At 35.8% G+C, this 16,339-nt stretch overlaps 1 protein-coding gene across 1 annotated transcript in view; it reads left to right on the top strand.

Annotated features, from left to right (window-relative positions):
- Positions 1-16,339, top strand: part of LOC114654267 (mutS homolog 3 (E. coli)) — a 162,163-nt gene that overhangs the window by 58,163 nt on the left and 87,661 nt on the right. The window contains exon 9 of the mRNA XM_051929441.1: positions 9,141-9,256. Within this exon, the coding sequence (XP_051785401.1) occupies positions 9,141-9,256 (116 nt within the window). The remainder of the gene's footprint in view (positions 1-9,140; positions 9,257-16,339) is intronic.

Below are 16,339 nucleotides of genomic sequence, written 5' to 3'. Positions count from 1 at the left end.
CTTGGTGATGACATCTTTACCAATTGAACCATCATTTAGGCAAACTGCATTAATATGGACCTTGCTTCAAGCTAAGCTATATGCATAAATAATAAAACTAAAACTTGCATTTATAATGCTATTTGTGGTATAGCCCTACGGAATCATATTAGGGCCACGGTGAAGAAAAAAAATACGGACACAGGGAAGAAAAAAACAAACTATATGTCGAGAATAAAGTCGACATTTCCACTTTATTCTCATAGTTTACTTTATAATTAAAGTAGAATGTCGTAAACTAAATTTCATCCTAAAATCATTGTTTAATTTACTAGATTTTCTCAAACCCCATCATAAGTTAATGTATCACATTAAATGCTTTGTGTTAAGTGTTCCCCGACCCAGTTGTTAATCACTACACTTCTTAAACTGACTTCTCCCGCACTAAGAGGAGACAGTGATCACCGTACAGAATCCATTCACTTCATGATATTCCTGCTCTCTGAAAATTTAGAATGCTAAGATAAATACTTGATATCATTTTCATGATGAAATGCATTAAAGCAGGTATTAAACATGCACGGTAGTGAGGCAGTAGTGCTGCTCCCTCGCAGTAAGTGGTCCCCAGGTGTATGTTCAGTGTAGAGAACTTTATGGCAGGTGTGACGAGGCTCCAAAAAACTTGATGTATGAATGGGTATCACACAGGTTTAACTTAAATATTGTGTAAATGTTAGATTTGTGATCTGGTGGTCGGAGACACGAACACAGAATTCAATGGATGTTCTTCTGAGCAGGCTTTCTTTATTGCACGCGTGCTGTCTCTATCTGACATACCAAAACCCCAATTCCTATCCTTCCTTTTTCTTTCTCCACATAACCAATCACCACACGATAAACGTCTTTGTGAAATTAAAACTAGTTATAAACTTAGCCCACGGAGTGTTCAGAACTTTAAAAATATCTTCATTATACATGTTTAATTATGCCAACTTAGCATTTTAAGATGGAAAATCTTTTATCTGTGGCACCTCTGCAAGAGAACCACCTCTTTCAACCCTCGCAAACATATCCAGTTTTTAATACCTGGAAGAGTTTTGGGATTAAAATGCTCAGAGATCTTTATATATATATACAGTGGTGTGAAAAACTATTTGCCCCCTTCCTGATTTCTTATTCTTTTGCATGTTTGTCACACAAAATGTTTCTGATCATCAAACACATTTAACCATTAGTCAAATATAACACAAGTAAACACAAAATGCAGTTTGTAAATGGTGGTTTTTATTATTTAGGGAGAAAAAAAAATCCAAACCTACATGGCCCTGTGTGAAAAAGTAATTGCCCCCTGAACCTAATAACTGGTTGGGCCACCCTTAGCAGCAATAACTGCAATCAAGCGTTTGCGATAACTTGCAATGAGTCTTTTACAGCGCTCTGGAGGAATTTTGGCCCACTCATCTTTGCAAAATTGTTGTAATTCAGCTTTATTTGAGGGTTTTCTAGCATGAACCGCCTTTTTAAGGTCATGCCATAGCATCTCAATTGGATTCAGGTCAGGACTTTGACTAGGCCACTCCAAAGTCTTCATTTTGTTTTTCTTCAGCCATTCAGAGGTGGATTTGCTGGTGTGTTTTGGGTCATTGTCCTGTTGCAGCACCCAAGATCGCTTCAGCTTGAGTTGACGAACAGATGGCCAGACATTCTCCTTCAGGATTTTTTGGTAGACAGTAGAATTCATGGTTCCATCTATCACAGCAAGCCTTCCAGGTCCTGAAGCAGCAAAACAACCCCAGACCATCACACTGCCACCACCATATTTTACTGTTGGTATGATGTTCTTTTTCTGAAATGCTGTGTTCCTTTTACGCCAGATGTAATGGGACATTTGCCTTCCAAAAAGTTCAACTTTTGTCTCATCAGTCCACAAGGTATTTTCCCAAAAGTCTTGGCAATCATTGAGATGTTTCTTAGCAAAATTGAGACGAGCCCTAATGTTCTTTTTGCTTAACAGTGGTTTGCGTCTTGGAAATCTGCCATGCAGGCCGTTTTTGCCCAGTCTCTTTCTTATGGTGGAGTCGTGAACACTGACCTTAATTGAGGCAAGTGAGGCCTGCAGTTCTTTAGACGTTGTCCTGGGGTCTTTTGTGACCTCTCGGATGAGTCGTCTCTGCGCTCTTGGGGTAATTTTGGTTGGCCGGCCACTCCTGGGAAGGTTCACCACTGTTCCATGTTTTTGCCATTTGTGGATAATGGCTCTCACTGTGGTTCGCTGGAGTCCCAAAGCTTTAGAAATGGCTTTATAACCTTTACCAGACTGATAGATCTCAATTACTTCTGTTCTCATTTGTTCCTGAATTTCTTTGGATCTTGGCATGATGTCTAGCTTTTGAGGTGCTTTTGGTCTACTTCTCTGTGTCAGGCAGCTCCTATTTAAGTGATTTCTTGATTGAAACAGGTGTGGCAGTAATCAGGCCTGGGGGTGGCTACGGAAATTGAACTCAGGTGTGATACACCACAGTTAGGTTATTTTTTAACAAGGGGGCAATTACTTTTTCACACAGGGCCATGTAGGTTTGGATTTTTTTTCTCCCTAAATAATAAAAACCATCATTTAAAAACTGCATTTTGTGTTCACTTGTGTTATATTTGACTAATGGTTAAATGTGTTTGATGATCAGAAACATTTTGTGTGACAAACATGCAAAAGAATAAGAAATCAGGAAGGGGGCAAATAGTTTTTCACACCACTGTATACAACATATTTGCATCTTTTGAACAATTACGTTCAAAATTCATCCTCCCAGCTACACATTTTTTTCACTATCTTCAAACTAGAAATTTTGTTAAACAGAAACTGCCCAATTTTCCTCACCTCGTACCCTCCACAATGCTGGAAAAAATACTGCTCAATTTCGAGGAATTAAACACCATTTCCGCATTATATAAAATCCTATTAGAGTCCCTACCTTTCAAAGATTCAAGAGGACATTGGGAAGAAGATCTCTTAATCAGTATATCAGAAAAGGAGTGGAAGGTAGCAAAGCAGAGAATTCACTCGAGCTCCATATGCGCAAAGCATAGAATTATTCAACTAAAAATTATATATCGAGCTCATCTGTCTCGCTTAAAACTGTCCAAAATGTTTCCAGGGCAAGATCCAACCCGCGAACGCTGCAACCAAGTTCCTGCCTCACTGGGTCACATGTTCTGGGCCTGCACCAAAATAACATCATTTTGGACCAAAATTTTTAAGTGCCTCTCAGACAGCCTTGGTATCACAATTCCTCCTAACCCATTAACAGCTGTGTTCGGTGTTGAAGTGGAGAAGGACAAGCAAACGGTGATTGCATTCACTACACTTTTGGCATGCAGACTTATTCTGTTAAATTGGAAGAACCCTAACTCTCCTCTGATAAGTCAGTGGGTAACCGATGTTTTATATTATTTGAAATTGGAAAAAATCTAATTTTCAGTTCGAGGATCTGTACAAAATTTTTTCAAAACCTGGCAGGATCTAATCAGTATTATTTTAAAATAAGAGAAATAACTATTACCGCATTTAATTCCCTTCTCCATTTCTTATTTACTAGCTATATATATTTCTCCCTTTCTTTTGTTTATTGTTGCCTTATTAAAAAGCCCTAAGCAATTCTCCTTTGGCTAAGCTCTCCTTCTCAGGGGTGGGGTTTGATTTGTCTTCAATTTTGTTTGGTTATAAATTGGTCTATTTGTATGGAATGATTACAATAAAAATTAATAAATAAAAAAAAAAAAGTAATTATGCCATCCATTCAGTCGCCAGCACATCGCAGGGTGAATACGAGCAAAACATACACTAGCAGGGTCAATATAGCATAACAAAACCCCACATTCTACATGACTTTGAAAGGAAACTGAAGCACGCAGAGTAAACCCACCAGAAAAACATGCAAATACAAGGCAGGGTACACCCGAGACACCCTTGCTGCTAGGCAGCAGTGCAACCTCCATGCCGTGGTGCCCTCACATGATTAATACATGCTTTAATGCATTTCACCATGAAAATTATATCAAGTATTTATCTTAGCATTGTAAATGTTCAGAGAGCAGGAATATCATGAAGTGAATGTATTCTGTGCGGCAATTGCTGCCGGCGCCTCCTCTTAGTGCAAGAGGAAGTCAGTTTAAGAAGCTCGGGGAACACTTAACACAAAGCATTTAATGTGCTATATAACTTACGACGGGGTTTGAGAAAATCTAGTAAATTAAATATTCATTTTACAATAAAGTTTAGTTAACGATGTTCTACTTTTAATGACAAAGTACGAGAATAAAGTCAACATGTCGACTTTAATCTTGACATAAATGGCGAGAATAAAGTAGAAATGTTGAGAATAAAGTCAACATGTCATCACACTATTACACATTACCCAGGTACATTACACTGTATTGAAAACAAATAAAACAAGTACAACTTGGCTTGCAGTATTATCCAGTAGTATAGAAACAGTATTCACACATTTGAACATAATGGTCCACATCTGACCTTTTAAAACCAAAGTATCTCCAGACAACGGACGTGACTCCTTTTTTTCAGCAAAAGTTCTTCTGTGTCATCATGTTCAACTTTATTGTCAGTTACAGCTTCAGTTTCGGAATGTTCTGTGTCCATTTTCACCGCGCAATACCTACACTACCACACCTATTTAGCAGTGTAGCAGTGAAAAAGAGCCCCCGTGCAACACCTCTGTGTTTAGCAGTGTAGCAGTGAAAAAGGTCCCCACTTGAACAGTTTCCCGCTGCGCCACGTTCTGAATGTCATTTAGGCAATTTAAACCGATGTTGCGGTATAAGAAAAATCCATATCATAACAAAAATAAAAAACGGTTTTCAGTATGAACCGTTATACCGCCCAGCACTAGCAGCAGGACAATGACTCCAAACATACAGCCAAAGTCATTAAGAACTATCTTCAGCGTAAAGAAGAACAAAAAGTCCTGGAAGTGATGGTATGGCCCCCACAGAGCCCTGATCTCAACATCATCGAGTGTGTCTGGGATTACATGAAGAGACAGAAGGATGTGAGGAAGCCTACATCCACAGAAGATCTGTGGTTAGTTCTCCAAGATGTTTGGAACAACCTACCAGACGAGTTTCTTGAAAAACTGTGTGCAAGTGTACCTAGAAGAACTGATGCTGTTTTGAAGGCAAAGGGTGGTCACACCAAATATTGATTTGATTTAGATTTCTCTTTTGTTCATTCACTGCATTTTGTTGATTGATGAAAATAAATGATTATCACTTCCATTTTTGAAAGCATTCTTTGTTTACAGCATTTTTTCACACCTGCCTAAAACTTTTGCACAGTACTGTATATCTTTGTGATCACCAACCACAATTAGAAGCATAAGGGCTTAACATTGAAAGCTTTATGCTTGTATTACGATAGTGTTGTTAATAAACATATCCCCATTCTTCCCTGGGGGAAAAAAATGAAGAATATAAAAAGAAAAGAAAGTCTAATGGTTTTACAACATCCACTCCAGTGGGTTAAGAAAGTGGAAAAATCAATATTTTTATAAAACATCTAGTTGCAGAGTATTTAATAATGACAAGAATTACATGATTGTCTTTAATTTTGAAATTTTTTCAATATGGCAGTGGTGTCTAAAGTGGAAATGCAAAATTTGGACATAAACATCAATAGGCTTTGCGCCCTAGGAATCTAGTTACCTGAACTATTCAGTAATATTCAGAAACCATTTACCACTCTGATGCTGATCTTTCTGAACATAAAATAGGTCATTACAATAGCAATTGACTAGAAGAATTCATAATTAATTGCAGAATTACGGTATTTGAGGGTTCCTATAGACTGCCTCTTTCTCTTGTATGATATGGCTCAAAAACTAATCAGCACATCGTCATCTCATAACAGGCTTAAGTTCTGAGTTTGGTATTTTTACATACAGCTGTTTTAGCTCTAGACCATCCTCAAGAAACTGCAACACACAGACAGACACACACACACATTATCGAAATATTTGTTTTCAGTATCAGGGGCCCTAAAACATCGATTGCTCTGAGACTGCCCTCTGTCAAGAGTGCTATGCAAAATTAAACTGAATTAAACTAATTTGAATTTGATTTTAATATAAATATAATGTTAGTCTTTTATATTGCATTTAATTCATCATTTCCACAGATAAAACCAAATTGTGTTTTTTTGTTGCACTGAAATAATCTCATTCAGCAGAAGAATTGCTGTCACTGTACAAAAAGAGATGTCTAAATATCCTTTGCTTGTTAATTAACATTTTCTCTGCAAACACTGATGTAAACATGGTAAATATGACAATATTTGTTTCTTTAAACTGCGTATTTAATGCCACATAAGAATATTTTAAGCGTAACTTCTCTTTTAAAGATCCATCCTCCCTTTCACAACCTTTGCTGCTTCCCCTTGCTGACATGTAGGATAGTGTATGTGGATCTAAGTTGTTTATGATTCAGTTTAGTTATCTCTGCCTGGGTGAGCTAAGCACTAAAACCATCACTTTCTGTTAACATGAGGACAATGTTTGCAGTAAATGTCCTGGCTTGAGCCATGCTTCTTCGCCCTGCAGACTGCTGATGAACTCAGAGGATCAGCTGAGATATTGATATTGTCTGCAGCTGGTGGCTATTCGATAGAGATTGCTGTAATTGAAGGTTACATAATCTCTGCTCATTGAGTTGCAGGGCAAAGCCTGATGTGACTTGCTGTGTGTGTGGGAACCTTGCGGAGAACCAAAGTGGTTACGAAATTTTTTTGAAATTTTCTTTGCTGGCAGACTCTTTCTTTCTTATGGGGTTTCAGGATAATATAGTAACTCTTAGACCTTTAGATGAATTTTGATATAGACTCTGGAGAACTATGTGCAAAACAGTGTGTCACACAAGCCAGATACTTGGTAAACTTTAAATAAAATGCCTGTCATTGAAGCATAGTGAGTGGATGTTGTATTTCTAATAGGAGGGCAGCAAAAAAAATCACACTTTATATGCAATGTAAAAAAAATGATATGAGGAAAATTTGGATTGAATTTGCTTAATCTAATTTCACTTGTTTATTCCAGGTGGAATAACACATGCATATATTGGTGAAACATGTTTAGTCTGATTAACTGGAAATCAAATGAAAATACCTTCAATTTACCAAGCATACAGTATATTAATTATAATTAATGTAAAAAGAAATAACCGGTTACTATAGAATTGAAGTAAGAATTCATTTTAGCATTGTGGATTATGATTTACAGATCAACCAAAACTAAAGAAAAAAAAATTATGAAAAGTATTTGCTACCGCAAACTATAAGGTTTTAAGATTGCTGTAGGATGAATATAAAATTTAGACCTCATTTACAGTATATTGTAAAATTTCAAGTTTAGATAGGGCTAAAATTTGTTATACCAACAAATTTCATGATAGCATTACAGTGAGTAATCAAGCAAAATGACACCTTTTATTGGCTAACTAAAAAGATTTCAATATGCAAGCTGTCGAGTATGGTATACAATTGCAACAACAGCATATTTCTTGTACAGCCCAACATCGCACAAGGAATACTTCAGTGGGCTTTAAAATCCCCTTTTTTTTAACATCCTCCCAGCTTTGGCTCTCAAAGAAGACAAGAAAAACTCCCAAAAAAAACCTGTAGGGAAATAAAATCAGAAGAAATCTTGGGAAAGGCAATTCACATTTATCCTGCCCCAGTGTTTTCTTAGGTTCATGAAGTTTAGACTTTTTGCAATTACCAACTTTACAATAGGCTTATCTTTGGACATGTTTTGAAGACTACTGTTTGTTATTTTTTCAATAGAAACAAAACTATCATGCTGACAAGACGCACATTCAGCTACTCTCACACTCCTCTCTCTGAAATGTGTTAACCTGCCTGTTGATGGCCCACTTAATGTAAAAAGGCAAGGAGAGTGAAATTGGACAGAGGGTATGGGGATGTCTTCAGTAGTGTATACAACATCATTTACTGATACAGCTTGACAATTTTGTATCTCTCCCTATATAAAACTACAAAATATTTGGCAGCTGGAATGTCTAATCAACAAAAGCAAAAATGTTTAATGAAGGAGGGATTTAAGGGCTAGCTTATCTGTTGAACAGAAGTTCCTACTGTAATTGCACAACATAATTGAAACACCCGGAGTTACTCCACAAGTGTGCCCATTTTACTAAATGGGCATTTTGCTGAGCTATAATAAAATAACGCAGAGGCTAGCAAAATAAAAGAAGCTTAGAAAATAAGAGTAGCTCAGAATAAGTGTTTCAGCTGTTTTTATGAGGTAACATTTCAAGACTGTAAAATAGAATTGAAAGTATACATGGTAAAGATGCTATGTAAACAAAATGCATTTTTATTATTATTAGGCAATTCAGACACAAAAGGAGCTCTGTTCTTCCATGTGTGAACCCACTAACATATTGCCATAAGTGTTGAAAAAATTAGATATTTTGCTCATCTCTCTCTTTTAAAAAAGAATGGAAAGGCACATTAAATGGTAAGTATTTTGTGGTTAATAAACAGTAAGTCTGGCACCATATGTTTTATGACCATGGAATATGGTAATGATAATAATATTTACTCACAAGCACTGAATGTTTTAATTTTCATAAAACTCTGGAGATGTATTGTTTTATTTTCATATTGCAGCCAAAAAACCTAAAACTCTTCTTATATTTCTTTCTGTTTTTGACTTTTCTAATATTTTCAAGAAAAAACCTTTCCGTTATTACAAAGTGATACTCTTGGAATGCTATCCCAACAATACAATTTGCTCAAGGTTGCTAAGCGATTGAAGAACAGTCTCTCTCACCTCTTTTAGCATCCCATATTTTATACTGATGGATGAACATTTCCATTTTCTACAAACCTTGTTTTTATCACTAAATTTGATTATTCTACCCTTTAAAATGCTTCTTCTTTTGTTATACTGATATTAGCCTAATGACAGGGAATACCAAAATAAAAAAAAAGTTTTATTACATTGTAATCTACATTGTAATCAATCACTTTTGCAATTTTTGTGTACTGAATTTGATAGGAATGGTTTAACACTTAAAAGGAATAAGTTGTTGACCAAATATATTAGTATACATTTTTTTTTGTATTTTTATAGTACTCAAGATGATGACCGAATTCGAATTGAGAAAATGGACAGTGAACATTTTGAGTACAGCAGTGCTTTTCAGTTTGTTGCTGACTTTTATGGCGACACCACTTCAAATCTCACAGGTAACAGTTTAGGAGCAAAGCATAATGTTTAAATTAACCATAGCTAACATGTCACCTTGGCATTGCCTCCCTCTCTCTTGTTCGTCTTAAAGTTACATGAGACACTGTTACAATATCAGAGCAGTTTTATTTGCAGATTTATTATGTATTTTCCTAAGATATTCTACTATCATAAATCTCTCTGATAGTAATATTTAAAAGTGTTTCTAATTAAAATAAGAAATAGTTATTTTGAGTGTTTTATTGTTTTGTTTGTGTAAATCAACTGTAAAGTCATTCATTTTGATGGTAAGACAGAAAAAGAATACCCAGCAGAAGGTGATGTAAGCCAGTACTGAAAATAATATGAAGGCATGATCATATTTGAGATGCAATGTGTTTTCAGTTACTATTGGGTGCCCTGCCCAGAAAGTATCACAGTAACCAAATATTTTTTTAAATTGAGGTGCACTCCCTCTGCTTTCACTCCCAGAGGGGCATACAGAAACTGCATAACATGAATGCATACATTTGGGAAATTACATTTGTTGTGCTTAGTCCTGCTCCTTTTCTCTTGCATTGTTGAAGTAGATTGTTGATGAAGATATTGTATCATATGATATGCAGTTTTTTTGTGGCCAAAGCTAGGAGTATATGAAAAGTCATCCCTAGGATGTACGTGAGATTTTCATTTATTGGTACAGGGATAAGCTGACTGATTCAATATCATATGAACATCTTTTTATTTAGTCTTCAATGTTTCAAGAATTTTTTTCTCAGAATAATCTGTCTTCATGACGTCTCGGGTATGTGTAGTGCAATACAGTATTCATGTGACAGCTGATTGTGGGGCTAAAAGGACCTCTTCAACTAATACCCAAAGAACTTCTCACAACCCAGTGAAACCCAGTTGGGTTGACCTTATTTTTGGTTAAAACGAGTTCAATTTTTCAGCATCTCCCGAAAAGTGTATTCACTACAGCACATGTATGTACTTTTTAGTCACTTGCTGTTTTGGTTACTGAAATCATACTCTATAAAATGTATTTATATATGGTTAATCTATTTGTATGCCCTTAATACAAAGTTTACATGCTCTTTCATAAAAAAGTTAACACAGAAATGTTATATTGTTGATCATGAACCCTTCAGGCAACTTCCCTACCAACATTATTTTTATATTATTTCTTTTGTTAATCGAACATTTGAATACTTCTAGAAAAGGTTTCTATAGTGCAGAGCACATAATGTTTGCAAAAAAAATGAAAAAGGCTGAAATGTCTACTTCAGGCCATCTAGATTCAGCAATATGACTGAATGTGAATCCTTTGTGAATGACACTATTTCATCCATCCATCCATTATCCAACCCGCTATATCCTAACTATAGGGTCACGGGGGTCTGCTGGAACCAACCCCAGCCAACACAGGGCTCAAGGCAGGTAACAAACCTCAGGCAGGGCGCCAGCCCACCACAGGACACTATTTCAGTTAGCACTATAGACTGTATTAGACATTATTAAATAGACTGTATTAGACATTATTAATGTTAAAGATTGGCTGATATTGTTAATAGCTTTATTATTATATAGATTATCTCTGTTTCATATCTGGCAAAATGCTAGTGTTGTCATAGACTTTTAAGCAAGCACAATATTTCAGTTAGCATTGTAAACTTTATTTACTCTTTATGATTTTTTTTATTGATAGATGCAATTATAATACCATAGAAATACATGGTTCCAGCTGGCAGTAACTTAATGGATTACTTGTTTTATTGCTCAATTAAAATGTTGCTTAAAAGGTTAACTCAATGTGCCACACTAAGATTGTGATAGTGTGGTTGATTGAAGTCATCAAAATTGTTCATTTCTTTTCTAGATTAGTTTGTATATGTCAATTGCAGAACCTGTTTTCAAGAACATTCGGAGCATCGTGTAGTCATTTGGAGATTGCCCAGGGCTGTATTTCATCTCTGTAGTGAGCTTTCATGTTTCCTTCTGTTGTTAAAATTTGGCAATGCAAATATTAAATAGTAATGGTTATAAGGTGGGACTTTGTGGTACACCTTCTAAGATTTGCTTTTCACTTTCTTTCTTTCTTCTCCTCCTCCCCTCACAAGCTCTGTCCTCCACCTCCCAACTTCGGCTTCCAGATTGGAGTGATGCGGCCCCTTTTATATTGTACATGTATGTGCTCCAATTGCTCCTGTATGATCTTCCTGCCACAATTCCCGGTGTGGACGGAAGTGATGCATGGGCACCCGGAAGCACTCCAGGTGTGCTCGGATTCTCTTCCAGCAGCACTTCCTGGTGTGGTGGAAGTGCTGCAGTCCATGGCTCTGGAATCGTCCAGACACCCTCTCGTGTCCCGGGGAGGTATTGCCTCTCTCCCGGTCTTTTCATCCTCCAGGCATCCCGGCTGGGCAAGAGCCCCAATCTTCCGACACAACAAACAGACTTGATGTTTTTGGTCATCTTGTGTGTTCACATAGTGAAAAAGACTGCCTTTTAGCTGTTTACACTTTTATCTAGAATAATAAACTTGGAAGTAACTGTGGTCCAGGGACTGTGCAGCTTGAGAAAACACAAATGATTTACATATTTATAATATTAGTTGTGTATAATAATTCATATGAAACCAAATAATAGATGTAATTTGAATTTTTAAATGATTTCTTTCAAGTGTGTTCATGTGAGAAACATGCAACCTTTTCATAACACAAAGAGTTTAAAAATGTGAAACAAATTGCTTAATTGTATAACTGAAGCAGAAACACTAACAACTTTTTGAATGTCTTGACAACATAGATATGAACTAAATAAGTGATCTTGGTGAATTAAATGAAAACATACTGCATTTCTTTTTGTTGTAATATTTTTCCCTGCATTACCTGTATGTATGTACAGTAGAGCCTAGTGATGACAATTGTACTATATAAGGATTTTTTTTCTCTTAGGTTCCCAGTATACAGGAAAGAGCATGCAATATTAGCCTCAAACACATTTAATCCAATTCAAGGTTGTGGGGGGAGTCAAGGTCTTTCTTAGCAGAATTCACTGTAAGGAAAGAACCATCCCTGCCCAAAGCTTCCAATAGCTTACACTTAAAGGCAGCTGTAAACTTTGTGTAGAGCAAGACCAGCTTTTACTTCCTCAAGTGGAAGAAGACAAAAACTTATAGAAATTTGTTATAGTTCTTTACAAATTTACATGGTTGTAGTCACCACATATTGCAACTGCAGGGTCAGAATGAGTCATCATTAAAGTGACGGTGACAGAATAAATCATTTCTCTTGCTAAGTCTCCCATTTGCAAAGGGAAGAAAATAAACATTAATAAGGAAGATGTAATTTATCTCCTTGGGTAAATAATTTGGATGAATTGTGACAGTCATACTTTCAAAGTTTGAATTACAACCTGTAGTTTTAATTGTAATATGCTCCCGTTTACACCATTCCTCATTCACATAAATGACCAGTACCCCTCCTGTCTTTTTCCCACAACACACTAGGTCTCTGTCTGCTCAAATAAGATGAAATCTGTACAGCACTAAAACAGTGTCAGGTATATCAGGTTTAAGCCAGCTCTCTGTAAACCACAAAATGCCACTGTACGTCTATGCTCCATGACCCACAATAAGAGCAGACAGTTCATCCATTGTATTTGAAAGTGATTGAACATTTCCCATTTCAATAGATGGTAGACCAGTTCAAAAATCTTTTTGCATTCCTTTTACTCTTATGCCGGCACATCACCATCGCCTTCAGCAGACAAACACCTCCTACAGTAAAGTGAAACTGAGGTTCTTAGACGCTCACTATCACAGCACAAGTAGCTGATTATGGGAGTATTTAGTACACCCCACATTTATTTTCTCAGTATCTTGTTTGTTTCCAGGTTCTGTGGACAAAAAGTAGCATTCGGGTCCTCTTTGTGACTCCTTCCAGTTTCACAGCCTGTTTGAAGTGCAGTCAAGACGAGCTGGTGCCTGGGTTTGTGTACACTGCAGTTTTTGTCAATAAATTTAAAATCCATTTATCACATTTCTTGTGGCTACTGCAACTGCCCCTGACTCATTAAGGTGAAAATGAAGTATCCAATTTAAAATTGCTGGAAAAGCTGAAGAGTTAAAGGTGCTTTTAGCATCATAGCTGCTTTATGGTTCTAGTGAGGTTAAAGAATTAACAATTCCTAATTAGAAGCTTAGTAAATAGTAAACACATTCTAACAGGAACAGGTTTGAGAGAAGGAGCACTGGTGAAAAGAAGTTCAGACACATGGGAACGCAGAGGGAAGGTGCTAAAGGTGCATGTAGGGCAAGAGAGAGACTAATTTAAAAAGATTTGCTATTACATACTGTATCATTGGCTGGTACAGTGGCTAATAAGTCTATATTTGCCTTGTCTTACTGTAGGTCCTTAAAGTGTTTAATTATGATTCCTAGGTATTTGAATTGCAGTGAAACAGATTACAAAAGCAGATCACATTTAAGCTGATGCTATTGTTAAGGTCTTATTCACATTAACATTTAATCAAAGAATTTTGCAGAGCTCCTCTGATACATTTAATACATATGGAAATGCTGAGTATGAATGACTAATATGAATCTGTTGTGATTTTGTTCCTTTTATAATTTTCAACAGTGTATTTGAGGAAATTTTCTGTTTTTTATCCCATTCAAAAGTTTTTTGGGACATGAGGAATTAACTTTTGTAATTATTTTGTAGATTTAAGTTCATTTTAAGGCTCCTAAATCTAAATCATGCCATGGTGAACCATCATTTTGTTTATCATGGGTGCCACTAACTCTGAGGCCATGACTTGTGACATCATTAGCCAGATAGTATAAAGGTCAGCATTGCAGAATTGTCATTTTCCAAGATTTTGGATAAATGTCTTGTGTGTTTAGTAATGAATTCTGTGGTTGTTCAAAATCTTTAGGTTGGTTTTCTTAACTCTTCTTTTGGTTAGCATATTGGGCTTTGTTCTCTTTGGTAATATTGACTTTGATGTTGAACCCTGTTTCTATTCAGATTGATTTTTTTTGGTATATCTATCTTGTTCTGTTTCTAACAATACCATCTTCATAAAGAGATACATTTTGTTCAAGTCCTATCTTTTGAATCCTCTTTACATAAGAAGATGATGAGGGCTTTGTTTACAAAGCCATAAAAATGAACAACAAAAAACACGTTTATTCTTTAGTTTATGCTTTCTAAAACAAAATAATTTGAATTTATATTATTTACACAAACTAAAGCTTCTGGGCTAGTATATAATAGTTTAATCCATTCAAATATATTATGCCCAGACTCACAAATGCATAATGTACTGGAAAACTGCCAGAAATGCTTTTTCTGCATAAAAAAATAACAAGACCTCCTCAAGTTGTGTTGCTGCTGGGGTATATGTTAAGTTGATCATACATGAAAGATTTGATAATTGTCCATCAGTTGTCAACTGGCCATAGCTCATCAATTAATTAATAGACATATATTGCTGAGCTCCAATTATGATTAATCAGTATCAAACTGCTTTATTTTACTCTTTGTATAAACAAATCAGTGACTTTATTTTATTTATTACACAATTCATAATTTATAAGGTTTGTATTTGCATTTTACCTGAGAACCTGTCACAGCACTATTTAAAAACAGAAATTAAAGCCAGGCTTAGTGTTAAAGACAGGAGTTTGATCTGTCTGGACTGAACAACCTGATATAATGTGTTAAAAATAAGGTTTGTATTTGCATTTTACCTGAGAACCTGTCACAGCACTATTTAAAAACAGAAATTAAAGCCAGGCTTAGTGTTAAAGACAGGAGTTTGATCTGTCTGGACTGAACAACCTGATATAATGTGTTAAAAAAAGGTGTTATTAACTGGTCATGTCTTCATCATACATTTGCTGTGAGAGGTAGAGTTATGAAATATGAACACCCTCCCAAAGTTTGTTTCTTTTTTGGGGTATTCCGACATATATTAGATAGATAGATAGATCTTTATTGTCAATTTGTCATTGCCACTTTTACAAAGGAACAACGAAATTGAAGGTGCAGTCGACTCAGTGTGAGGCATAAGAGTTAAAAAGACTGAATAGTAATAAAAGTACTTTACAAAATATACGAATATATATATACAAATTGCACTTGTTGACTTAAGGTCTATATTGCACATTGGGATAATGATATGGAGCAGTTTTATTCTGAGTTCAGGGCCATAATTGCTTTTGGATAAGGCGGTTTTTCCTGGTTTTCATTGCTCTGTATCTCATGCCCGATGGCAAAAGCTGGAAATGGCAATGACCGGGATGTGATGAATCCTGTGAAATGTCTATTGCTTTTTTGCGGCATCGGGAGGTATAGATTTGTTCCAGAGTGGGGAGGGTACAACCAATTGTTCTCTCCGCTGTCCTGACGACCCTATGGAGGGCTTTCTGAGTACTTTTTGGAGATTGTTTATGGTTTGATGATATTTTATACAGATATTTGTACTATCCCTAAAGTACATATTATTTCATGTATGGATTACTCTTGATATTAGGTCCTTTGCAGATTTTAATGCTAACAATATATTTGTATTATTTGAGCAGGTATACAGTACCTCAAATATAACCATTCATCAAAAGCATTGTTTTACTATATTCAGGTTACTAGATTTATAGTTTTTGGGTTAAAAAGAAATGTAAAAAAAAAAACACACAACTTCAATATCTGCCATATAAATTGTACTACCTAATCCTTTAGCACAGCTATACAATATATCCAAAATTTACCAGTGCTTTCTAAATAATTTGCCTCTAGATAATGTGAGACTGCACAGAATGCACAACTTTAATAAGCAGAGTTTATGCCGGGTCTGAGAGTTCAACAGGACAACCTAAACAGTTCAGATAAGTTGGTGAAATAAAAAATGCCTCTGTTTTGTTCAATTTGATAATCACATTCAGTTTGAAGCAAAATTTACTTTTTGGTACATCATCATACTATTAGGTTGATTAGAAAATGTAAGCAATAAAATTGAACTCAAATTATTTCTCTTCATGATGTCAGTATATGTGAGCTTAATTAGCTTGCAAAGGTACTTTGTCAATTTCTTGTCCG

The sequence above is a fragment of the Erpetoichthys calabaricus genome, chromosome 7, assembly GCF_900747795.2.
Source record: "Erpetoichthys calabaricus chromosome 7, fErpCal1.3, whole genome shotgun sequence".
Classification (NCBI taxonomy): Eukaryota; Metazoa; Chordata; class Cladistia; order Polypteriformes; family Polypteridae; genus Erpetoichthys; species Erpetoichthys calabaricus.
The sequence above is the reverse complement of the archived record's forward strand: the minus strand, read 5'-3'. Positions and strand labels throughout refer to the sequence as shown.